Source organism: Gossypium hirsutum, chromosome A06 (assembly GCF_007990345.1).
Source record: "Gossypium hirsutum isolate 1008001.06 chromosome A06, Gossypium_hirsutum_v2.1, whole genome shotgun sequence".
Taxonomy (NCBI): Eukaryota; Viridiplantae; Streptophyta; class Magnoliopsida; order Malvales; family Malvaceae; genus Gossypium; species Gossypium hirsutum.
In genome coordinates, this window is record NC_053429.1 from 126,181,629 (window position 1) to 126,208,614 (window position 26,986).

The 26,986-nt window shown below is 32.7% G+C and overlaps 3 protein-coding genes, 1 non-coding gene and 2 pseudogenes across 4 annotated transcripts; 3 read left to right on the top strand and 3 right to left on the bottom strand.

Annotated features, from left to right (window-relative positions):
* Positions 1–291: 291 nt before the first annotated feature.
* On the bottom strand, positions 292–2,045 carry LOC121230573 (uncharacterized). The gene is made up of 3 exons (XM_041115486.1): positions 1,527–2,045; positions 526–1,394; positions 292–438 (listed from the first exon to the last, which is right to left on the bottom strand). Exons 1-2 carry the CDS (start codon positions 1,660–1,662, stop codon positions 1,165–1,167), a joined length of 366 nt encoding a protein of 121 aa, XP_040971420.1. The 5' UTR covers positions 1,663–2,045; the 3' UTR covers positions 292–438; positions 526–1,164.
* A 6,948-nt stretch (positions 2,046–8,993) lies between these two features.
* LOC121231087 (U4 spliceosomal RNA) lies at positions 8,994–9,144 on the bottom strand. Its single transcript, XR_005929155.1, has one exon. It is a non-coding gene; the product is annotated as a U4 spliceosomal RNA (small nuclear RNA).
* LOC107937328 (uncharacterized) lies at positions 8,995–11,093 on the bottom strand. Its single transcript, XM_016870195.2, has 3 exons — positions 10,383–11,093; positions 10,003–10,075; positions 8,995–9,563 (listed from the first exon to the last, which is right to left on the bottom strand). The coding sequence occupies exons 1-3, from the start codon at positions 10,986–10,988 to the stop codon at positions 9,526–9,528; spliced, it is 717 nt and encodes a 238-aa protein (XP_016725684.2). The 5' UTR covers positions 10,989–11,093; the 3' UTR covers positions 8,995–9,525.
* Positions 11,094–13,153: 2,060 nt separating this feature from the next.
* Positions 13,154–15,852, top strand: LOC107937332 (disease resistance protein UNI-like; annotated as a pseudogene).
* On the top strand, positions 15,628–16,821 carry LOC121203228 (probable disease resistance protein At1g12290). The gene has a single exon (XM_041115487.1). The coding sequence runs from the start codon at positions 15,628–15,630 to the stop codon at positions 16,819–16,821; it is 1,194 nt and encodes a 397-aa protein (XP_040971421.1).
* Positions 16,822–18,553: 1,732 nt separating this feature from the next.
* On the top strand, positions 18,554–21,672 carry LOC107937334 (disease resistance protein SUMM2-like; annotated as a pseudogene).
* The last annotated feature ends 5,314 nt before the right edge of the window (positions 21,673–26,986 follow it).

Genomic DNA, 26,986 nt, shown 5'->3' on the forward strand with positions numbered 1-26,986 from the left:
AAAGGCAACTAAAAATAAGTTTTTTCTTTCTTTAGCACGTGAAAACTAATAATATATTAATTTAAATATTTAAAGCATTCATAATTGGAACTATTCATTTAGCCTACTACATTAATTGAGTTAGAATTTGAACAAAGTTATTTTCAATTCCCGCTTAATCTGTTTTATTATGTTAAATTTGCCTAATTAATTGGAAAATGGATGAAAAGCATTTAATTGTGAAAGGAAAATTACAAATAAAACTAATAACAAATCATATAAAATCAAAATATACCATTTTCTTACCTTTTGTATTTATTGCCCCCTCCAATTGGTTGTATGATAAATCCAATGACTTCAAATTAGAGACCTCAGCAAGGGATGAGAATATGCTGTTGTTAAAGAGATTACCAGGTACACTAAGTACCTCAAGTTTGTTCAACTTCATTCCTTCTTTTTCTGAAAAGAAAAAAAAGTCAATGTAATTTCATCTTAAAAAAAAAGATGATATGTTTGAAGAACAATTAATTAAGTCAAGTGATTTACCATGGAATAAAGACCCAAGGCTGTTAATTTCATTTCCCCCTAAATACAACTCCTTCAAGTTCATCCAATTATTATTGCTTTCTGTTCATATTCAATGAAAATATATGTTAGTTAATCAAGTTATTTAAAAAGGGATAAGATAACATTTACTCCCTGAGTTTTGTAATTTTCTCCAACTTGGTCCTTGAACTATTTTTTGTCCACATTAGTCTTGGAATTTAACATCTTTCTATAGCTTTGGTCCATGAGATGATGTCGCACTATGAGATTATGTCATGTCATCACCTAAATTCTTGAAAATTATTAAATTCAAGGACTAAATGTTGCTTTACCCTTATAAAAACAACTAACTAATAAGCTTTCTATTTTTTTTAATCAAATTAAACATGATATTCAAAAAGGAAACATGACTTGTATATCAAGGGTTCCTTTTAGTCCGCAATACACCAAATGCAGTGATTTTAAAGAGGCAAAATCATTTAGTTGTGATAGGATGTTATTTCCTAAACGGTTGCTAGATAAATCCAAAGTTTCTAAATTGTTCAGCTTTAATAACATCTCAATACCTATCAACAATAATATTAAAAAAAAATTGGACAAAACAACTTTAAACTTGGATCAGCTCTGCATCATATATAATTAAATATTAACTTTACCGTTGGTAGGATTTAATTCTGTGAATAAATTATACTTTAGATTTAAAGACTTGAGTGATGCAAGTTCACTTAAGGATGCTAAAATGCTATCGTTGAAATGATTTTCACTCAAGTCAAGATTCTCCAACTTGTCCAACTTTGATGACAACCTTTCAAAACCTACAAGGAATAAGGAAATATAGTAAATTAGCAATGTCGGGGATAAGGTCTTGGCTCCAAAAAATATGGTAAATTTTTAGTTTAATCCATTCCAAAACTATAAATTGATGCAATAATTAAAATGTCATTTCAACGATAAACAAGTAGCTGAAATGATTTTTTTTAACATACAAAATAAGAAAAATAAATAAATGCTCATAATAAAGTTGAAAGGTAATAAACCTTGATTGACAATACAACCGGCTATGAAATTCCTATTTAAAGAAAGATTTTGTAATTCCTCAAAAGGAAGAAACAAAGAAGCATTGAGATACCATTGCATCTTATTGGAGCTAGAATAATTAAGGAAAAGATGGGTGACTCGTCCAGTTATTGGGTCGCATTCAACCCTTTCCCACTCACCAACAATTTGATGAACTCTCTTTTTTTGGATTTAACTCAAAATTATTGGCTTGAAGCTTATAATTAATGAACTCAAAGAAAGGTTTGAGTTGGAAGAGAGCAAATCTTTCCTCCTCTAAGCACCCATCACACAGCCCAGCTCCTAAGGACAACACTACAAGAACCATGGCCAACCATTTCAACTCCATTTCACCACTTTATGCATTTGTAGCCAATGCAGCAACCCCTTTATATGCTAAAAGAAAAAGGAAGAACGCTTCATGCTTCCAAGAAATTCATTCACAATCGCTTTAATTGTTTACTTTGTTTTTCGACTTTATCATTGATATTTTTATGGAACCTCTTATTTCTCTCTTTTTTCCACGTTAAAGATACACATGTTAATGCATATGGCTAATAAGGTGTATAGTCAGTCAATCCCGTGTGGACCACTATCTTTTCTTTGCTTTCTTTTCATACACAACATGGCTCCTCCAAATTTATGCGCTATTGTTTCTTGTCTTTCATCATCCTGAATGCATCCATAGTCGTTTCTTCAGTTTCCAATTGTTGCTGCTTTGCTTATTTATTGTGATAAAAGAAGTTTTATTATCAGGAGAAAACCATTAAAAAATTAATGTATTATTAAAAAAATTTAAATAAGACCAAATAGGAATATAGTTAACATTCATTATTTAATGCAATCATAATTCTTATTTTTTTCATTTAGAATTCAGCACCAAGCAAAATAATACACCTTTGTTAAAACAATGAATGATATTTTTAAATAGTAAATGTTAACTTTGTCTAATTTAGCTTTATATAATTTTTTTTAATAATATAGGGACTAAATTGATCCATTTAATAGTAGATGGACTAATTTGATCTGATCACTATAACAAAGGGACCTGCCAAGTACGTTCACCCTTTTCTATATATATGATTTGATTATACTAGATGTCCCAAAACTATGATACATGTTTAAAATTAGACTTCAAATTTCAAGATACTTTAATTAAGTCAATAGATTATCAAAATTTCCATCAATCTGGGAATCATAATGGGCATTAAATACTAACTTAGATATGATATGGATCATATTTAAAATATATGAATCAAATTTTAATGACAACTTTGATGTAACATGTTAAAAAGAAAAAAGAAGAAGTCTTTTAAATTTTAATGACACTATGTTATATGAAAAACCTTATTCATACAATATTCAACATAATTCTTAAATATATACACAATAAAATATACTAATATTCAACATTCAAATTGCATATATATGAAATGTTAGATGCTATCAACGATGGTTTTCTATGAAGTTTTGTTTAAAATTTGGATAAAAAATTTAAAATTTGTAACTAATTTCAAGAAACGATTTTAGTAGCTCAAATTTCCAAAGGATTTTAATAGCTCAAATTTCATTTTCAAATTTGTATTTTACAAATAGTTTTATATTAACAATGAATATTATCTATTTTAAATTTAATTATTCTTTAATTCATAAAAAAATCCAATAACTCAAATTTTGTTAAAACAATTATTTATGTTATCAAATAATTCTTTAATTCGTAAAAATCCTCAATTAAATTTAGTAATAGCCCGAGCTCCCAACTTAACTTCCTTCAAATAACACAATCTATTTTTTTTATTATGCAAAGAATAATTAGATTTCTAAATGTTATCCGATGTGGGAATGTCCCAATTTCCAACCATAAATAATTTAAAGGTATAATTAAGAAAGTCAATTTTAAACTTTATAATTTATTAATTTTTGGTCCTTTTAACTTAGTAATTATGTTTACTTTATCACTTATATTTTCTTTTTGTCCATTTTGACATTTAAACTTAACAATTAAATTCATTTTGATCCCTTAACTTAAAAAAATAAAAGTTTGATGTTATCACATTTTGAGATTATGCCACATCATTACTTGAAAATTTTAAAAAAATACATAAATTTTCAAGTGATAATGTGGTACAATCTTAGAGTATCACATTTAGTATTTTAACAATCAAATCAATGGTTGAATAGGTCAGACCGCCAGTTCTCAATTCAACCAATTCAACCAGTTCAATTATCGAACCAATAATAATTAAATAAATAATTAAAATTTCATAAAAATCTAAAAAGGTTTATAAAATTGCTAAATCTGTTCAACTATCTATTTTCGTCTTCATTTTTATTTTTACTAATTTCAAGCTATTTTCAAGTCAACCCTTTTGTTTAGACTGTTATATCGATCAGTTTTTGGTCTGTCTAATTTGATCATGTTGTAGTAACACTGTCTTTTGAAGTAACATGATATAATTTAGGTGTTATTTATAACAAAAAATAGATACCAACTTAAGAAAAAAATATAATTTATGCACCACTTTTATGGTTTAACCCCAAAAATCATAACAACAAGATACACATGTTAAAGCACTGTAGCTGAGCGTAACGTATGCGTCAAACAATTTCCTTTTAATGCTTTGAAGGAATAAGCCAAAAAGGAAAAGAAAAACAATGGAAAGACGCTTTTCTTCTTTTCTTTTTGTGCGTTTACTATTTTGTTTTAAAAATTACAAATAAATTATAAAAATAGTCACTTTTATTTACATTAAATTATATTTTAGTTATTTATATTTAAAATTTTATTTTTTAATCATTTATGTTATTATTTTATTACAAAGTGCTCACCCTATCGTTAAACTTCGTTACCTCCCTAACGACAGTCTTATGTAGCAGTCCAAATGGGTTTTAAATGTCAACTTGGATGTCTAACTGTTGGGATGAAAATAAGTTTTTAATTAAATAAATTTAATTTGGGTTGCCACGTAGGACATTGAATTGAAGTTGGCATTTAAAATCCATTTGGACTGCCACGTAAGACTGCCATTAGGGAAGTAACAGAGCTTAATAGTAGAGTGATCACTTTGTAATAAAACAATAACATAAGTAACTTAAATATAATCTAACGCAAACAAAAAATGACTACTTTTATAGTTTACCCAAAAATTAATAAAATTTTTGTATTCTAACTTTAAATGATGTATATAAAAAAAACGTTTTATGTCACATTTTAAAATGATCTATTTAAAATGATGTATATAAAATAAATTTATTAAATAACAATTAATTTTTTTATCAATCAATTAATTAAATTAAAATTAAAATTGATTAAATATTAAGTAATTATCTAAAATTCTTTTGTTTTTTATTGTATCAAATATGTTATACTTTTTTTAATTATAAATTTAAATTTATGAAAATATTTTTATTAAAAAATTACGAAAATTATGAAAATATTTATGATTTAACCCAAAAAATTATAAAAACAGGATAACACATGTTAGGAACAGTAGCTGACCATAACCATTTCTTTTTGTGCTATGATGATGGGAGAAAACAGAATTAAGGAAAAAGTCAAAAAAGAAAGGAAAGAGATTTTTCTTCTTTTTTCTTTACTATTTATAAGTTTTGAGGATTTTTTTAAATTTAATAAAAAATTTTATATTCTAACATTAAATGATGTATATAAAATTAACGTTTTATGCCACATTTTTAAATGATGTACTTACAAGTAGATGTATTTATAACTTAAATTATGTAGTTTAGATTCAAGTTGTCCATATATTAAGTATATAAATTAAATGTCATAACAATTAAGTCTTGCATTTGTTTAACTTTTATCTTGAGCATTAAAAGTTAGCTTGAATATGATGTTGAGCATATTTAAAAAATGGTGATCAAATTTTAAACAAGCATGTACTTTATCGCATATGGACAACTTGAATCTAACACATTGAAAAAAAAGAAGAAAATAGTTCTTTTAAATTTTAATGACATTGTTTTAATAATACACTTCATATCAAAGTAGTCTATACAATATGTATACATGTGTTAAATTTGATTTAACCATTTTAAATATTCTTAACGTCAAATTCGAACTGATATTTAATTCTATTATGCTTATAAAAAGATTCCACTGATAGAATACTGATATTTTGAAGATTTAATTTGAATCCTTTAAAATTTAAAGGATAGATGTATCATAGCATGGGAACGTGTGATGCAATATAACCTTGTACATATATCCATACGCACGTAGAATAGATCAAAGTAATACTTTCCAAAAAGAAAGAAGGTTTGATTTGAAAATGTGTAAACATGAAACACTATTCTTAAAATAGGTAAATAGAAAAAGACTTTAAAAAGAACGAAATATATTAATATTCAACATTCAACTTTCATATAATTTTAATGTTGGATACTAATTATTGCAGCTTTCCTATGAAATTTGGCATGAAAGTGGGAAATGTAGATTTTTGTTTTGATAGATTGAGTTATTATTGAGAAGACTATTATTTAAGTGATGTCTTGTCAATTACGAAATGATTTAATAGGAAGGTTGAGGTCTCAAGATCTTTGAAATTATAAGTTCGGTTCTCAACTTATATAAATTATGTATAGGACCTCTTCAAATTTATTCTAATTTAGTTTGAATATATTAATAAATTCATTTAAAAATTGAGTTCATATTTGATACACTGATTGTGCATTTTGTTGATGGCTTAGGGTTTGGGTGCGTGGTACTTTGTAGATCAATCATGTTGGATTATCAGAAAAGAGAAGGATCACATCAACATTATGGAAAGTAACCAAGCACAGCTAATTTGTGACCTTTTCTAATCCTTGGATTTTCTTCTTCTTCTTCTTGATAAGGGGAGGGGGGATTGGATTGTTTATATTGGAACCTTAGATGGGATTTTGGCTCTTGGTTGGGCAATTAAACGATGTTTTTGCTTTGGATTAAATGTTTAAGTGCACAATTTCTTCGTTTTGTCTTCCACACCATTATTGAGCACTTCATTATAAACATAACTGCTTTGGATTTTTTTTTTTTTGCTAGATGAATTGTAAGTCCAGTGTAAATACTCCTCAAGTCTTTTAATGTGAAATCCGCTAGTAAATGCTGAATGAGTCCCATATAGATTATGAACCAAAAACCAAAAAACAACATCGGCTAAAGCACATAGTAAGGCAAGGTCTTGATCTATTGCCTATTTGGGGCGTGGCCTTGTTAGTCATTGCCCCAAGCGCAAAGATATGTAACTTTTGGTATAAAAGGATTTTATTTGACAATTCAATAGCTATAAAATTATATGAAAAATCCGTTAGATACATTTTAATCAATGCAATCCAGTTCAATCCAATCCATGCATTCAAGTTCATTTTTGAATATATAAAACATCCGAATTAGAAAATAAGAGACTATAATAATACTATTTCTGAATATGTTATTCGAATTGAGTTATGAGTTTCAGGTATGATTACGTATTTGTTACTGGTATATTCAATTTGGAGAGTCTTTTGAAATTCCTATTCTCATATTTATATTCGTATATGTGTCAAATATGTGTATTTTTAAAAAAATCAAAAATCGAAGGAACATAAATTTCTAGAAACAAGGGCATGAAGCTTTGAATCCCAAAAACAACTACACATATTGTGTAATTTGCAATCTAAAAATGGCAGATTTTTCAGTTTGAGGAATAGATGCTTTTCTAACTCTTCATTTCTTTAGTAAAGTATGTGTTTATGATATTCGTGTTCGACACATATTTAAACATAAATAGAGAGATATAATATTTTAAATACATGTAAAAATATTTTAAAAAATTAAATACACTTTATACTAAATACAGACTCGTATCAAACACTTATAACTGGTTCCAGAAAAAGTTGCAGAAATATATCCTTACCTGAGTAAAAATTTTGACAGATAATAGGCCGATCGGTTCTATTTATCACAAGTTCGCATTATATTTTTCTGTTAAATAATCAAATTCACTTTTAAATTTTAGGTACAAGGCGAAAGAAAAAAAATGATTTAAACGTTAAAATATGACGTAAGTTGTTATACTCTTCACAACTTCAAAATTTAATCATTATATTTTTTTTTCTAAAGATTTAGTTCATCACTTTTATATTTTAAAATTTAGATCTAATTGTTAGCACTGTTAAAAATTTGGTTAAATTTATTAGTGTGACATTTAAAAAAAAAACCATTTGATAGCAATGTAACTAAAAAATAACATAATAAATCTGAATTTAACAAAATAATTGTAACGCTGTTAATAAATAAACTTGAATTTTGAAATTTAAAAACGAGATAGACTAAAATCGTAAAAATGAAAATATAGTGATTAAATTCTAAATTTACGAAGTATATAGAAACTTATATACCGTATTTTAACTTCATTTAAAATATGTAACTAATGTTGAAGTAGAAGTGTTTGTGGTTTAAATCGAATATTTTTTTATTGCTGGAAAACAGATTACTAAAACATAAGTCGAATTGTTTTTGTTTCAGCTTGGCTCCTTCATTGGCTTCAATCAAATGACATCAAGACTTTCTATTCTGTTATAGGATGCACCCTCTGAATCATCTGGAAGGCTAGAAATGAACTCATTTTCAGGAAAATTGACCCCAATCCTTTGTGCGTGATCAATAGGATCAAGGATTTGCATTCTTCTATTCAAACACTCCTACAGCCTCTCAACCAAGACTCATTAGAGCACCAATTTTGGGAATCCAGACCCCCTACTGGACTCTTTGCCTTCGCATCATCTCAGGAGCTAATAATAGCCTGATAAGTGGAGCTGCGATTGTACAAAGGCACAACAGCTCACAATTGCTCTCTGTTAAAAGTTACAAATAGGCAAGCAAACTACAAGCCAAGATCTTACTAATACGGTCTATTCTTTTGATTCTTAAGACTCACAATGTCACCTCTTACAGTTTTCTCAAGATGGATTCAAAATGAGACAACATCATCCTTGAACGCACCACTGTAGGATGAAAGCTTTTTCCAGCTGTCAAGAGCTCGCTGACAATCCCCAACTCAAAAAGGTGTTATGCTTCTACAACTTTTATTAGTTTCTCCTAGCCTTGACTTCTTTCTTTGATAATGTACCAAAAAAAAAAGAACTGAACAACCAAATCGAAAAAACAGTATTGATTGATTGAATTACGAAGTATTAGACTCGATGACAGCTGACATTTAGTAGAAATCGAAATCTAAGCAACAGCTAGGAATTGTGCTTGGTGGAAGTCCAGATATGAAAGCTTTCGATTGCTAAATGATTCCCATATCGCCTAAGAACCTACAAGGACTAGCATCTAAGAAAATCGCCATATAATCTCGTGCGGCGAGAAAAATTTATTCATGAGTCATATACTTGAAGAAAATAAAACGCTCTGAAACTAGAAATTGTAGGGCTTTACCCCGAAGGGAGCCCTTCCAGAAATTCTCGAAGGCCAAGGCTGAACCCAGACCTAAGAGGGGGTTTGGAAATAGTTTTCAACCAGCAATAGACGCGCCTCGGTTAGAACCTCACTTGCTGCGTTATTGCCCCAAGCGCAAAGATACCTTCACCTTGCGCATTCTCTCTCCTTTTATAACAGGTGCAAGGGTTCTCATCTTAGTCGCTAACCTATGTGGGACTGACTCAACATAATTACTTAGAAGAATTCAATCCATTTGGCATTTGTGATTGAAAAGGTAATAATCCTTTGATTGTACTATGTAACTTTTGGTATAAATGGGATTCATTTTACTATTAAATACCCATAAAATTATAGGAAAAATCAAATTTATAAACATTAATCAATGCATCAAAATCATATATATATATGTATATGTATGTATTCAAACACGCTTTCAATATTTACAGCTCTGCAACACTGATGAATCTTTCAGCTTTCACAGCACTGTTCTCATGCAAATCCAATCCGGTCCGCATTCGAGTTCATTTCGGATATCCACCTACTGTTTCCAAGTCCATTTCTGAATATATAAAACCCTCAAGTTAGCAAAATCAGGTGGTAGAACACTATTTCCGGGTATGTTACTCGGACTTGGTCATGAGTTTCGAGCATGGTTATATGCCGAATCATAAATATTTTCAATTTAAAGAGTCCTTTAAGAATTACATTTAATATCCTTATCTATGTTTGTATCAGATACGAATACTTCAAAAAGATCAAACAGTAGGAGTAACATAGCTTTTTGAGCTTGAAGCTCTGAGTTCCTATAAACAACCACGCGTATTGTGTTTTAATAGATGTTACATTTTCATTACGTTGCTCCAACTCATCGCTTTTTCTTTTGAAAAATTTGTATTTATAACGTTCATATTTGATACATATTCAGATACGATGAATATGAAAATACAACGATCCAATGAAAAAAATAAAATATACTTTATGTCGAAATACATCCTTACCTGAATGGTAACAATTTTGACGGATGATAGCTTGATTGGCTCTATTTATCACAATTTCACATGATATTTTTGCCTGTTAAACATTCACAAATAGAATTCACTTTAAAAAATTAGGTACAGTGCAAAAGCAACTAGAATATGTAATTAGCATCATAATCAGAAGCTCAAAATAATATAGTTGGCTTCGCTTAATCGAGCCAAAATAGGCCAATAATAAGAATTCTTCTAAAAATTCTTCCATTAACTTAATATTTTTTCTTTAGTTAATCGATTAATAAAAAAAAAATTCCCATCTATTAATTCGAATAAAATCAAATTAAAGGTCCTAAGAAAGAAAATATACCAAATTGAAAAGATTAAGCTTTTTTATCTTTATTTACCTTCAAAGGGAATTTAACGAATGAAAAGCCAAGCCAGCCCACAACTTGCGTAACAGTATCAAAGGGAACAGTCCCTCTAGCCAAATCTTCCAGCATATAAACGACGTCGGAAAACACCTCAACCCCGTTAAGCTCAAGCACTGCCTCCACGTACGACGAACCCCTCGCCCTCACGTGGCCGTGCTCCGATGTCACGTGCCCCAGTGTCTTCCCTCTGTACCCTACAGCCACCTCGAACCTGGTGATATCCATTGAATACACATCCCAATTCCTCACTTTCAAAGTCATCGCCAAAGATATATCCACTGCTACGATGGGCGCTGTGTGAACTTGCATGTGGTTTACGTGCAACCGTGCGATCTTAACTTCGGGATCGGACGGCCAGAAGATGAACAACAAGGCGGCTAATAACAAGAAGGAGGCCGTGTATAGTACCCGACGGTCACGCCAGCGGAGTCTACTCAGGTGGTGGTAGTATGGCAAAACGACGCAGTTTTGAATCGGCAGTTCGGGTGGCAAAACGGCTGCATGGTAGTGGGATGGCGATGGGGATTCGTTTTGTGCCGATGATCGTCCGATTTGGAATTTCAAGAGAGCCATTAACATTGTGAGTGAAGAAAAAAAGTTACTTGGAACTTAGAAGGCTGTGTTTGTAAAGTGTAAGGAAGGTGGGTTCCTTGTTTGCTTCCCCTTTATGATGTTTTTGTCGTTGATTGGTACCACTAATTCTGCTATTCGGATTCCTATTTTCGTGTAGTGTTCATATAAGTACGTTAAAAATTTTACCCTCGACTATTCTATTAAAAAACAAGTTCCTATACATTATCGTGAATTCATTTTTTTATTAAAAATTTTATTTATTTTTATTATTAAAAATTGGTCTATATCTGTTAATATAATGTATATATAACACGTCACGTATAGATGATTATGGGTTGAGTAGGACTCAAAATAATTTTTGGCCTATTTTTTAGGCTTGGACTCGGCTCAGCCCAAAAAATAGGTCTAAAATTTTGTCTAATACCGACCTAGAAAAAAATGCTAAAACCAGAACCCGACTCACCTATATTAAAAAATTATAATATTTTTTATATAATTTTTTTAAAAAAATATATAATACATCAAATACACTAAAAATATAAAAATTAAATATTTCCCAACAAATTGAAAATAAATTTTAAAAAGTATTTATACTTAAATAATACTGCAACAGATGTAATTTAACAAGCAATTGCCTCTAAAATAATAGCAAAATTAACAATAAAATAATTATTATACAATATCTAAATAACGACGACAAAATAATAACACTATAATAACGAAATGATAGCAAAACAATAACAAAATACATTAGCAAAATAGTAGAAACAACAGCAAAACAGTGGAAACAGCAACAAAACATAGCAGCAATTTATTTTTTTTTTTGCAATTTTGGGTTGGGCTCAACCCAAAAAAGCTTACCAGAGACCCAATCTGTTTAGAAAATGGGATTCCTTTTTTATCCAAACTCATTTTTTCTGCCCATTTGTCAAGTCAAGTGACTCAATTCATGATCAAGCCTAGTCACATGCTATTATTATTCAATTATTTTATCAACCACATACTAATTTTTAACATAAAAAAGATTAGTTTACTCTTTCATCTAATATATAATAATTAATTTATTCATTTTTTTAATAAAATAAACAAAATACAATTTAATACGTAATACTTTCACCCAACAACATAATTTTCACATGATAATTTATTCTTTATATATAACTTTCACGAGACTATCAAATTCTTTTAAAACATTATCAAATTCATGTTCACGACAATTACAATTACGTAATACACAAGATATCCACAACCACGACACTATACTAACTCGCGATAGGGAACGTAGTCCAGCTAGATCATTTTGACGGATCAAGCATTGGGTTGGCACCATTCTTCATGTCAATGATATTGGCTGGTTTCACAAAATTAAATTTAACTCTACGTATTATTAGCTTGAATGCCAATTTTGCTAAAAGAAATGTTCCTATTATTCGGCCCTTGCGTCCGAATAAAACTTCTAATAAAACTAGTAATACCTCCCCCTACACCGGGGATTTTTTAACATTTTTATTTAATTAATAGTAAATTTTTAAAAATTAATTTTAAGTTAAATTTTATCAAACGATAGATATTAATTTGAATTTTTTAATGAAAATTAATTTTTTATAATTATTTAATATTAAATATCATTTTAAATTAATTCTAAATTTTAAATCAGAGATCAATTTTAAATCAACTTGCAGATTAACGTACCAAAAACTTTTTTAACACATAATTTTAAACTAAAACAAAAAGTAATTATTTAAATGATTTTATTTTTTAATTATTTTCTTAATTGGTAAAATTTAGTCTTATATTTATTCATGACTCAACTTATGGATTAATTAATTTAAATGTATCATTTACAAATAAATAAAATTAAATGGTAAAATAAATTTTCTCTAAATCGGATGACCATAATAATTTATTTAAGTGACCTAAATAATTTGATATCTAAAATATAAATAAATTGAGAGATCACAAAAAATAATATAACACAATAAAAATATGTAAACATAATAAAAATTATAAAAATACATTAATAATATGTAAAAGTATACAAATAAAAAAACTCACACAATTATTTAATAATCTTTTTATAATTTTTTAAAATTAGATGAATAATTTAATCAGTTTTACTCGTATGTAATTTGTGAGGCTTAGGCACCCCATGGAATCATCACAGCCGTCGACTCTGGAGTCAATATATATTAAAAAGGAATAAGGGGAAGGGATAAGAGAAGCTTTTGCGAGAAGTTTTCAGGCGATACCAAAATAAGGAAGGTGGGGGAAGAACCCGCTGAAGTTCGAGGATCGAGAGTTTTAAGGTTACTGCCAAAATCTTAACTCTTAGCATTTTGGAACATTTTCTGCTAAAACGGAGGTCAGTCAACGACGCCAGAAAATAAAAAGGAGATTTTGGAGATGATCGGCAGTATAAGAAAAGAAAGGAAGGCGCGAGTTCAGTTGGTGAAAAAGAAGAAAGGATCGTTGAACTTGGTCCACGCCTTCAAATCCTCCTGAGGTAAACTCAGTTCTCTTTTATTTTTTACTCTAATTTAGTAATTTTTTTGCTCTTATTTGTATGTTTGATCTATTTTATCACTGCTAGTATGTTAATTTTTTAGAAAACAAGGTTGTTCTTCATTTGCTTTTCTCCCGTAATAATAGAACTATAGAAATGGTGTGCAGGTCTCACTCTGGCTTCTCTTTGTTATTCTTTGGGTTTTCCATATTGTAGACCTTTATATGTATTCTATTGGCAAATATATATTATGCATTATATATTTCTCGTTGTTCTTTAAGATTGATGAAATCTATGGTAAGTTTCAGAAACTGATATGAAATGAAAAGAAAGCTATACTGAAATTGAATAGAAAGAAACTAATCTGAAGATTTCAAAAATAATTCTGTATTTGAAGTTCTAATCTGCTCTGTACATCATGACTACATTATTTATAGAATATATGAGCAGCTGTAACTTGCTAACAGCCTGCCAACTACTTAACTGCAGTTGAACTACCTGAATAACAACTTGCAACTGATAGGCTAGACTAATTCTTTAACAAAGATCTTAAACAATTCAATTCACTCTTCATTCGTCCACAACCTCATTTGTTTCCTCTGTTTTTATATTTTATTTAGCAGAATCATGGGCAATTGCTGCTCAATACAAATTGGTGTCAAGAATTTCCTCCTTCGTGGCTGGGTTTTCATTGTTGGTCATGCCAATTACGTGTGCAAGCTTAAACAAACTCTTCCAACTTTATCTGCTGCTCTTCAAGAACTGAGGGCACAAAGGAACGACGTGCAACGGGAGGTTGATGTGGCTGAACAACGACTATTGAAGCCATTTGAGCAAGTTCAACTATGGCTTTCAAAAGCGGAAACTATGATAACAAAGGCGGAAAAGCTGATTGAAGATGGCCCTCAACAAATGAACAACTTGTGTCTTGGCACCTGTGCTTCCAAGAATTTCCTATCTAGCTACAAGTTTGGGAAAAGTGTAACCAAAATGCTTCAAGAAATAAATGATCACGTGAGTAAAGGAGCTTTCAAGAAGGTAGCAGAGAGTCGGCCCTCAGCTTCAGTGGTGGTAAGACCCGAAGAACGGCCAATTGGTCTAGAATCCACAATCGAAAAGGTATGGAGCTGCATTGTGGACAAAGATGTGGGGATTATTGGCCTCTATGGCTTAGGGGGTGTTGGCAAGACAACACTCTTGACCCAAATCAACAACAAGTTCAGCACCACGCCAGACAAGTTTGATGTTGTAATTTGGGCCCCTGTGTCTAAAGATTACAATGTCGCAAAGATAAGATTGGTGGAAATATTGGTTTTTCTGATGCATTCTGGAAAAGTAAAAGTGTTGATGAGAAAGCTGTAGATATCTATGGGGTCCTGCGAAACAAGAGATTTGTTGTATTATTGGATAATTTATGGGAGAGGGTGGATTTGAACAAAGTTGGGATACCAAAGCCAAGCCAAGAAAATGGTTCCAAACTTATTTTCACTGCTCGATCTTTGGAGGTATGTGGTGAAATGGAAGCTAGAAAAAGAATCAAAGTGGAGTGCCTAGAACCTGAAATGGCTTGGGAATTATTCCAAGTCAAGGTCGGAGATGAAACACTTAACAGCCATCCAAATATTTGGTAACTAGCTGAACAAGTAGCAGAAAGGTGTGGTGGGCTGCCTCTTGCATTAATTACAATTGGTCGTGCCATGGCATGTAAGACAACACCTATGGAATGGAAATATGCAATTGAGATGTTGAAACGATCAACATTACCAAAAATGAAAAATGAGGTATTTCCACTTTTGAAATTCAGCTATGATGATTTGCCTAATGCCACAATGAAATGTTGCCTCCTATATTGTTGTCTCTATCGTGATGATTATCGTATTCCCAGAAAGGGATTAGTGGAGCATTGGTTTTGTGAAGGGTTGTTGAATGAATTTGATAGATTTAGTGAAGCTCAAATACAAGGTGACCACATTATCAACTCTCTTCTTAATGCATGCCTATTGGAAAGAGTTGGAGAAGATTATGTGAAGATGCATGATGTGATCCGTGACATGGCTTTATGGATAGCATGCGAGCTTGAAGTAAAAGAGAATAATTTTTTTTGTAAAAGCAGGGGCTCAATTACTTGAAGAACCAGATGCTATGACATGGGAATGTGCAAAAAGAATGTCAATAATGAGCAATCAGATTAAAGTTCTCAGAGAAACACCTAAATGCCCTAACCTTCGAACTTTGTTTCTTGGAGAAAATAATCTACAAGTGATCAGCGATGGCTTCTTCCACTTTATACCTCGTCTAACTGTTCTAAACTTGTCAAGAAACTATGGTTTAGAAGAATTGCCTAAGGGAATTTCACAATTGATTTCACTAGAATGTCTTGATCTATCCTCAACTGGCATAAGAGAGTTGCCAATAGAGTTGAAATCCTTGACAAAACTGAAAATGTTGGACTTGAGTAACATGCTATTTGTCGGGAAGATGAAAATCCCACGACAACTGATATCTAGTTTTTTCAAGTTGCAAATATTCAAATTGCGGCCACTGATAAATAGAGATTATCCGGATGAAGAGGAAGACAATGTTCTAAATGGGGTTAATGAAGATCTTATAAAGGAATTGAAGTGTTTGCAACATTTGAACATACTAAGTATACCACCAATTAAAAGCGTGTTTGCTTTAGAAAGATTTCTAAGCTTCAACTTGTTTCGATGCTGCATCGAAACACTAGAGTTGGATGAGTTTAGAGATTCAAATGTGTTTAATGTTTTATGCTTAGAAAACATGGAGCGTCTAGAGAAATTATGTTTCAAGGATTGTGCAAGTATGGAGGAGATAAAAATTGAAAAGCTACTGAGCTCAGTTTCTTCGAGTATTAATTATACTTCACAGTTTCACACATTGAGCCGTGTTATAATTGATGGTTGTGGCAAATTGACAGACGCCACTTGGCTGATTTTCGTTCCAAATCTAAGGTTTCTTTCTATAAGTTGGTGTTTTAAAATGGAAGAAATATTGAGTGAGGGAAAACTTGGTGAAGTTGCAGATAAGGTTGAAATTCCATATCCTAAACCGTTTCTGAAGCTTGAAATGCTTAAGTTATGTGTTCTACCAGAATTGAAGAGCATATACTGGGATGCCCTACCCTTCCCATTTCTGAAACATTTTTGCGTATGGGGTGATTGCTCAAAACTGAAGAAACTTCCTCTCAATTCTGACAGTGCAAAAGGGAATTCTATCACTATAGAAGGAAGAAAAGATTGGTGGGAAGAGGTAGAATGGGTGAACGAAGCCACTCGAGACATTTTTTTACCCTCTTTAAGATTTCCTTCTTACTGAAATGCACAAAATCCTAAAGACTGCAGAGTGTTTGATGCTTGCGTCCTTTGACATTGTGAGTTGCTATCCTTGTCTATCATTTTTTTTTTTCAATTGGTTGCTTCTATTTATGTTCAAATCTACTAGGCTTCGAAGTAATAGGTTTGTAATTTATTTAAACCTCTCTTTCGAGTCAACACCAATTGAAGTCGATGTTCCTCGAGTTAAGTATAGCCATGGCTATCCTACGGAACACAGTATAATTACAATCTTTGCTAAGCTACTATTTACATATATTACTCAGAAGGGGGAAAGAATATTATAACATACCCGTATAATTCTCCTACATTTCGGAAGCAGAAGTTTCGAAACACGAATTTCATTATCTCAAGATATCTATAGATCGAAGCAAAAATAAGAAGACATGCTTCCGAGACTTAACAGTTCATTTTGATGTTTTGAGTTAAGATTCGTATCCTAACTCCATGTTTTACCTCATATAACCTCGGGACAATATAAGTGAGTCCCCCTGACTTATTATACTTAGTAATATAGATTCACAACATGAAATTTTTATGTTCATGTAACGTATACTAGTTGAAACTTGATGAATGTATGAAATTAATTTGAGTTACTCTAGCAACGTAATGTGAAATGAAGTATTTGAATTCAATATTCGGGTTGGGTGTCACATGCTGACTCCAACATGGTTAAAATGAACTACTACAATTGGCTCAAAATGATCAACAGCCGGGCCATAAGGAACTTTCTTCTAAATGAAACCGTCAAATCTCAAAAGAAAACTGTTAATGGAGTTACTTTTCTAGGCATACAAATTAAGAAATTCTTTGCAGTGTTCAAATACAGAATAAACAAACTTCTTCTATACCTTTATACAAAAAAAAAAAAAAATCTTCTACACTCTCGCCTAGATACCATCCTCTCAAAACCCACACACAATTCAAACAAAATATATTGAGAAAATCCCTCAAAAGCACTTGTCAATCTATCACATCGAGCATCCCATCCAATAAACTTAATAGTTGGTCCTTCCAAATCAAGCCCAACAACACCTTAATCTAACATTTATCACCTTATAGTGATGCTAGACTCGGGGGATAGAGGCTTTTCTTCCCCCATAAATACCTTGAAAGAAAGGGAAAGGGAGACAAAAATACTTGGACCTTATTCTGCCCCAATTTCCATTTGGTGTGAACCAAACCAACCAATTACTCTCACTCTGTGTTGTAGCAAACTTAAAACCTTTTTAAAAAGTAAACATATTTGTATTCAAATGTGTGTGTAATATATATATGTATTGCTAAGCTAAAAGTTAAACAATCCCATTATAAATGTGACAATTTGACAAAAGAATGATTAATTTCCCCCAATCAAGTGGGGGTTCAAATTGATGCTTAAAAACAAAAGGCTTTGTTTTCTCAAACTATATTGTAACCCCCCGCAGCTGCCATTTTTGTTGATATTCAAAGTGTACAATGCTCTTATCCAACTAAGTTACTGACTATGAGTTTTATATATGCTCAACGATGCTGGTGGCCGTTTCATTGCCACGACGGGCTCACTACACCAGGAACACCGGAATGATGGGGCCGCCACACATCATGCTCGTAGGCAGTAGTAGCAATACCGGAATTATGCTATCTTATTATCTTTACATTTAGAAGTGCAGGAGTAAAATTAGATGCTTGCTACATATCCCTAACCAAATAGGTTTAACTTAATAATAGTTTATTAGGATAATAAAAGGTATTTTCCTAAGTGATGAACAAATGCCACACACTAAATTTTAATAGCTGATGAATATGTTTAGTAAATTCTCCATGATATGTGCCTCCGGCAGTGTCTTTTATTCTGTTCGAGACTAGCCTACATACAACGTACATTTCGAGAAGTACAATGTAATATACTCATTAAAAATATTAAATAAAAGACAAATGGTGTGCAGGCCTCGGACTCCTCTTTGTTCATCGTCTTTGGGTTTTCCGTAGTATGTAGCTTTATTTGTAGTCTATTGGCACCAATGACATATACGTATGTTTTTAATAATTTGTAGCTGTTCCTAAACATCGTCAAATTATTCACTTTTCATCTATTCACAATATTGTTCCCTCTGTTGTTACCAGAAGAAGAATCATGGGCAATTGCTGCTCAATACAATTTAGTTGCGATAATTTCCTCCTTCGTGGCTGGGATTTCATTGTCGGCCATGCTAATTACGTGTGCAAGCTTAAACAAACTCTTCCAACTTTATCTGCTGCTCTTCAAGAATTGAGGGCACAAAGGAACGACCTGCGAAGACAGGTTGATGTGGCTGAACAGCAACTATTGAAGCCATTTGAGCAAATTCAGCTATGGCTTTCAAAAGCTGAAACTATGATAACAGAGGCAGAAAAGTTTATTGAAGATGGCCCTCAAGAATTACAGAACTTGTGTCTATGCGGCTGTGCTTCCAAGAAAAGCTTGTCTAGCTACAAATTTGGTAAAAAGGTGGCCAAAATGCTTCAAGAAATAAATGAACACATCAGTAAAGGAGCTTTTGAGAAAGTAGCGGGGAATCAACCCACAGCTTTAGTTGTAGTAAGACCTGAAGAGCGGCCAATTGCTTTAGAATCCTCAATTGAACAGGTATGGAGCTGCATCGTGGACAAAGATGTGATGGGGATCATTGGCATCTATGGCTTGGGGGGCGTTGGCAAGACAACACTCTTAACCCAAATCAACAACAAGTTCAGCACCGCACCCAATAGTTTTGATGTCGTAATTTGGGCGTTCGTGTCTAAGGATTACGATGTTGGAAAGATTCAAGATAGCATTGGTGAAAACATTGGATTTTCTAATAACTCCTGGAAGAATAAAAGTGTTGACCAAAAAGCTACAGATATCTATAGGGTGTTGTGCAACAAGAAATTTGTTGTATTATTGGATGATTTATGGGAGAGGGTGGATTTGAATCAAGTTGGGATACCAAAACCAAGTCAAGATAATGGTTCTAAACTTATTTTTACTACTCGATCTTTGGAGTTATGCGGCGAAATGGGAGCTTGAAAGAAAATCAAAATGGAGTGTCTAGATACGGAGAAGGCTTGGGAATTGTTCCAAGACAATGTTGGAAATGAAACTCTCAACAGCCATCCAAATATTCAAAACCTAGCTAAACAAGTAGCGGAAAGGTGCGGTGGGCTGCCTCTTGCACTAATTACAATCGGTCGTGCCATGGCTTGCAAGACAACAGTTGGGGAATGGAAATATGCAATCGAGATGTTGAAGCGATGTTCATTGCCAAAAATGGAAAATGAGGTATTTCAGCTCTTAAAATTCAGTTATGATAATTTGCCTAATGCCACAATGAAATGTTGCTTCCTATATTGTTGTCTATATCCCGAAGATTTTTGTATTCCCATAAAGAGATTAACGGAGTATTGGTTTTGTGAAGGGCTATTGAATGAATTTGATAGAATTAGTGAAGCTCAAATGCAAGGTAACAACATTATTAGCTCTCTTCTGAATGCTTGTTTATTGGAAAATGGTGGTGTAATAGATGGAGAAGATTGTGAGAAGATGCATGATGTGATCCGTGACATGGCTTTATGGATTACACGCGAGTTCGAAGCAACAGAGAATAATTTTTTCGTAAAAGCAGGGGCTCAATTATTTGAAGAACCAGATGTTAAGGCATGGGAAAGTGGGAAAAGAATGTCAGTGATAAAAAATAAGATTGCAGTTCTCAAAGAAACACCCAAATGCCCTAACCTTCGAACCTTATTCCTTAGCCAAAATGAGTTGCAAATGATCAGCGATGGTTTCTTCCAATTTACACCTCAGCTAACTGTATTGGATTTATCAAGAAACATTGGGTTACGAGCGCTGCCTGAGGGAATTTCACAATTGGTTTCACCAGAATGTTTTGATCTATCTTGGACTGGTATAGAAGAGTTGCCAATAGAATTGAAAGCATTGATAAAACTAAAAATGTTGGACTTGAGTTATATGCGCAATCTGAGAAAAATCCCACAACATTTGATATCTAGTTTTTCCAAGTTGCAAATATTCAAAATGTGGTTGCCGGAAATTCAACTTTATCCTAATGAAGACAATGTTTTGAATAGAGGTAATGAAAAGCTTATAGAAGAGTTGAAAGGTTTGCAGCGTTTGAATATACTAACGATAACGATACACAACATGTTTTCTCTAGAAAGATTCCTGAGCTTTAACTTGTTTCAATGTGGGACACGAGAACTACTACGTCGTAATTTTAAAGAATCTAAAGTGTTTAATGTTTTATGCTTAGAAAAGTTGGAGCGTCTAGAGACTCTACGCTTCGACTTTGGTGGAAGTATGGAGGAGATAAAAATGGAAAAGTTGCATACCTGGGTTTCTTCAAGTATTAATTATACTTCATGCTTTCACACATTGAGCAAAGTTACAATTACAGGAGGTAACAAACTGAGAGACGTGACCTGGCTGATTCTTGCTCCAAATTTAAGAACTCTTTCTATATTTGAGTGTGCAAAAATGGAAGAAATATTGAGTGAGGGAAAACTTGGTGAAGTTGTAGGTGTGCTTGGAATTCCATACCCTACTAAACCATTTCTGAAGCTTGAATCACTTCGCCTAGTTTGTCTACCGAAATTGAAGAGCATATATTGGGATGCCCTACCCTTCCCATGTCTGAAACATTTTTCTATAAGTTACTGCGGAGAACTGAAGAAGCTTCCTCTCAATTCAGATAGTGCAAAAGGGAATCTGCTCACCATTGAAGGAAGGGAATATTGGTGGGCAAGATTAGAATGGGAAAATGAAGCTCGAGATGCTTTTCTCCCTTCTTTCAAGTCTTGTAATCATTTATTTTAATTAGATGCTTCTGTTTGTGTTTTGCTATCAATATTCCATTTGTCCTAAAGGATAATGAAATTTATTAGCACTTGAGTTGATCATGATCAAATATTTCATTTGAGTCTAACAAGGTTTCAAATGGCTCCACACACACCCATTAAATCTTCTAACTTAAGATGAAAGGCTCATTGAATCAATTCACATAGTTTTAAAGCTTTGAACCTAAACTTTAAATTTAAGAACCAAGTATTTTTCATTCCTTTTTTGTTGAAAATTAGCAAATTCCATCTTAGACTTATAAAAAATTTGAAATCTGCAACAATTTTAGACGATTGTAAGAGGCCCCATCACCTGGAGTCAATCAATAGACAATGCCCTTTGCTAATAGCTCTAAGATAAGTGTGGGAACCTGCAATATTGACATGTATATGGATGTTGCTTACAGTAAATTGCTCGTTCGTAAGTTATTTGAATTCGATTAATAAAAAATTAAACTCAATTTGTTCTAATGTGTAATGATATATGGGCTTTAGTGATGTGCAATTTGATTCAATTTTCAAAAACCACTAAGAGTATTTGATAAGTATTTTTGTGATGGGCGTCGAAACTACCGAAAATAATTCATACAATAAAATAACTCTAAACAGTAGTAAAGAGTAGTAGGGTCGAGTCTACAAGGATCAAATATTATAATCAACTTTCGTGTTTTTCTTATGAACAGAATTTCGGTTGAGCCAATAATCGTGGAAAAAGTTGTGCCCATGACTCCAAATAGACCTGCTGAAAAATAAATTAAATAAATTAGGGGAGTTGACAATGTCTAGAAATTAAATAATTAAGGTAGCAGAAATAAGCAATTAAAGAGACCACAAGTAAAATTAAATTAGAAAATGAATTTGAGTTTTGATAAAAGAAAAAGTAAGCCTTAGCCCTAGACTTAGTGAATTTCGATCTCTAAATCTCTCCTCGAAAATTAGTCTTCTCTCCCAAACAATAAACTGATTATAGCGGCTAAAAACATCCTAACTGTCAATTCTTCCTCTCGTAATTGGTCCCGATACAACCTGCAAATCAACTATTACCGATTATCTAACTGAGATACACGCGTTCTTGATTCAAGATTCCGGTAGCCTTGAGCTCTAAAGAACCCAACTAGAATTAACGGTCTCAACCGCGCGAGACGTTTAACCCTATCACTATCTCCTTTAATTTGTTCTCGGAGATCCGAATACAGCACGACTGACTCGTTTCCCCAACTGTCCACAAACACGACTCCAACCCAATGTGCTTTTTTATTTGAAATCGAGTTAACTTTAAGTGATGAATTTGTCAATCTTGAGATTTAGGGAAAATAGTGAATACCAATTGGAAGGATTTTTAATACGGATACATATCTCACGATTCTTGACCGAAAAGAATTCCGGCCTAAAACTAAGTTAGAATTTAGTGAAGTATGAAATTAATCATGCTTTGGTTGGTTATGGAGTGGATTTGAATGAAAAATGGTGAAAGTTGGAAATGGAAAGGATTTGGAAAGCAAATAAACTAATTTGCAAAAAAAAAAAACAAAAAGAACAAGCAAATGGAAATGGAATGCTGTCTACACGCATGAACTTGGAAATGAAAAATGGTTTAATTTAATTGTTTAACCAAATTCAAATGTGTCTTTAAGCTACTACAAATGCCCTATTTATATACAAATGATTTAGTAAATTTGGTATAACTATCCACTACATAAAATTAGAACTAAATAAAAATAAAATCAAATTTTCTTCTAATTTTAGCTTTTACAAAGTCAAAAGAAATCTAATAAGTTCTTGACTATTTCTAAGTTTCTGATTCGGCCCCACTTTATTGACTGTTGCAAATTAGTCATTTTCTGCTTGTTTTTTACTCATAGCATCCTAATTGCATTCCTGATAAGATTAAAATATAAAATTATTAATTTAGCAGGGATCAATTCAAGAATTAATCGATTTAAATACAAAAAATAATGCAAATTTAACATGTTATCATTTTGGATGATTATTCAGTGTTAATTGTGAATTTTATCCTCATAATTCTTTAAATTCATGTTCTCATGCTTAAGAGAGCATTTGTGAGCAAAAAGAGCAAAATAAAAACGAGTGAAAACTGAAAAATCGGAGCAAGCTGTAGGAGCCACACGGCTTACCACACATCCATGTGGTAAACCGTTTCGATTTCGCGAATTTGCACTATGAATTGCGAAAAATCACAATTTTTAGGTTTTTTGAGCATTCTAAGATATATATACATATATGTATATATTTATATGTAATAAATATATAGACATATATATATGACAAAAATAAGAAGATAGGAGGGAGCCGTCATAGAATACTCAAGAAAACAACTTGAAATCCACCATTGAACAAAGTTGTATTATTGGATAATTTATGGGAGAGGGTGGATTTGAAGAAAGTTGGGATACCAAAGCCAAGCCAAGAAAATGGTTCCAAACTTATTTTCACTGCTCGATCTTTGGAGGTATGTGGTGAAATAGAAGCTAGAAAAAGAATCAAAGTAGAGTGCCTAGAACCTGAACAGGCTTGGGAATTATTCCAAGTCAAGATCGGAGATGAAACACTTAACAGCCATCCAAATATTTGGAAACTCACTGAACAAGTAGCAGAAAGGTGTGGTGGGCTGCCTCTTGCATTAATTACAATTGGTCGTGCCATGGCATGTAAGACAACACTTATGGAATGGAAATATGCAATTGAGATGTTGAAACGATCAACATTACCAAAAATGAAAAATGAGGTATTTCCACTTTTGAAATTCAGCTATGATGATTTGCCTAATGCCACAATGAAATGTTGCCTCCTATATTGTTGTCTCTATCGTGATGATTATCGTATTCCCAAAAAGGGTGCTGGGGATTTGGCACACTTTAACCAGATAAAGTAAGAACTTCAATCTGAACTTTAACAGCAGTGTATTGTACCCGGATAAAGAATGAAGAAAAAAGTGCTTGGAATTCAAGCTTTGAGCTACTGCCAGGAATAGAGGACAGAATTTTGAAGGCAAAGAAAGATGGAGCATATGGAGAGAAAATCTGATGATTTCATTCAAAATAAACTTTGGCTCAAAGCCATTACATATATCAGTCATTGACTGATCAAAAAGTAAAAAAAAACAACATCACCTAATGCTTACCTAATACCACTAATTACATGGAAACTTGATAAAATAACTTGTACACTTGAACAAAGCTGGTAACCAGCTCTTTGACCATCAAGTTACATCAAGTTGTCATCCAAACATAATTCAAAATGAACTAAGTTACAAAAAACATTGTTAAAAAGTAACAAAATGAAACTGAGATGAAACAGTAGCATTAACATCTTCAGTTGCACGTACTTTACCCGGACAACTTATGTGCATGAATTCTTACGTGCATGAATTTGCATGCGCTGCATGGCCAACTTTTCTGGTTCAAGATGCATACTTCACCCAGTAATAATATAACAGTTTGATCTCTTTTCTTTTCTTTACAGCTACATGCATGGCTCGGGCTGCTTCTTGAAACTTTGGCTTCTTCACATGCTGTATGCAAGCCAATTTCCAACACTCCTCCTTGGCTTGCATGCTGCAAACTCTTGTTCTTTAAGCATTCTTTGATGATTTGGTTCACTAAATCATTTTTCTCATCTCCTTTTGCTTCCAAATCTCTTTGAAGGTCCTCGACCATTTGCTTCAACTCCGATTTTTTATTCTCCATTTCATTCAATCTTTCGGATGACTTTTGTTTCTTTCTCTCAAACTGCAATTCTAGTTTTGCCTTCTGGATATGAAGAGATTCCAGCTACTGTGTACTTGATTTGATGCTTTATCACTTTCAAATGAAAAATTTTCTTTCAACAGAGCCTTCTCAGCTTGCAACGTCTCCTTCTCTAATAGCAGATTATTTTCCTGGGCAGTCAAGTTCTCCATACCAGCCAATGTTTCACTGTTATCATCCTCAAGTTTTTTCGTGAGAATAAAAATTTCTTTTTCTCTCTTTTCTAACATTATTTTGAGTTCTGAAATGCGGGATTGAAGTCCTATATTTTGCTCTCCCAGTTTTTCTGCTTCACTTGCTTTATTCTCTAACTGCTCCGCCATATCTTTGTTAGTTTCTTGCAATGATTTCAACTCAAGCTTCAAGCTAGTTACATGTGCCTTTATTTTTTTTATCTGAGTAGATGATTGGTTCCTGTGCATATCATGCACCTCTTTGAGTGTCAAAAGTTTCCTTTCTTTCTCAACTGAATTAGTGAAATTTTCAACCAAATCTTCTTTGGTTAGCTGAGCCATTGACATGTAGTTGGCATAGTTAAGCCTCTTGTGACATAGCTTGGATTCATCTACAGCAGCTGTGTAGGCACTATCTGGACTCTTATTCTAGTCCACAATAAAACTTTTTTCTGTCATGGCTACTGTCATGAGCTTGGATCCACTTGGATCACTAATCAGGCATTCTTTGCCTTTGAATACAACTGAATAGCCCTTCTCAAGCAGTTGAGCAATGCTAAGCAAATTTCTATCAATTTCAGGCACTAACAAGACATTTGTAACAAGTTTGGTACCTGTAGGAGTGTTTATCAGCACATCTCCTTTGCCTTCATCTTTGATGAAGTGTCCATTTCTGACCTTCACATTTGTTTTGAAGCTTCTGTCAATTGACTTAAAAATGCCAACATCAGGGGTCATGTGGTTTGTGCAACCACTATCTATCAACCATCCATTTGTGGCTTTTCCTTTAGCAGCTGAGCAAGAAACTGCAAAAATTTGTTCTTCCTCGTCATTGTCTTCTTATACTACTTGAGCTTCAGCTCTTGGCTGCTGGGGTTGGTTGTGTCTTGGTCTGCCCTTGTTTTTGCAAACCCTTTCTACATGACCCATCTTCTTGTAGAATCTGCACTGCACATCAGGCCTGAACCAACATACTTTACCCGGATGACTTACCCTTTTGTAGTGTGGGCAGGGTGGATATCTTCCTGCACTATCTGCTTTAGGCTCGTTTGACCAGGTATTCTTGTCTTTGTAGGTAGAGGTGCTCGAGGCAGACTTGGCTTTGGCTTGAAAGGCACCTTCTTGGTGCTCCTCCGATCTGCTGGCCCTCCTTTGCTCTTGTGCATACAGAGCATTGATCAGCTCTGTTAAAGAGATGCTGGTCAGATCCCTAGAGTCTTCAAAAGATGAGATTTTTGCCTCATACCTTTCTGGTAAGGTAGAGAACACTTTCTCCATAATCCTTGCCTCATCAAATTGCTCACCAAAGAGCCTTATGCTGTTAACTACAGCCATGATTCTGTCAAAATACTTC

Excerpts from the sequence above, each read along its gene's own strand:
- LOC121230573 (XM_041115486.1), bottom strand. The coding sequence starts at position 1,662 with ATGCAATGGTATCTCAATGCTTCTTTGTTTCTTCCTTTTGAGGAATTA. Across the intron at positions 1,395-1,526 it reads CTTTATTATGAGCATTTATT|CCAAGACCTTATCCCCGACA; the intron begins TATTTTTCTTAT and ends TATTTTTTGGAG.
- LOC107937328 (XM_016870195.2), bottom strand. The coding sequence starts at position 10,988 with ATGTTAATGGCTCTCTTGAAATTCCAAATCGGACGATCATCGGCACAA. Across the intron at positions 10,076-10,382 it reads TCGTTAAATTCCCTTTGAAG|GCAAAAATATCATGTGAAAT; the intron begins GTAAATAAAGAT and ends AATGTTTAACAG. Across the intron at positions 9,564-10,002 it reads TCAAAATTGTTACCATTCAG|AAATGGACTTGGAAACAGTA; the intron begins GTAAGGATGTAT and ends TTATATATTCAG.
- LOC121203228 (XM_041115487.1), top strand. The coding sequence starts at position 15,628 with ATGACATGGGAATGTGCAAAAAGAATGTCAATAATGAGCAATCAGATT.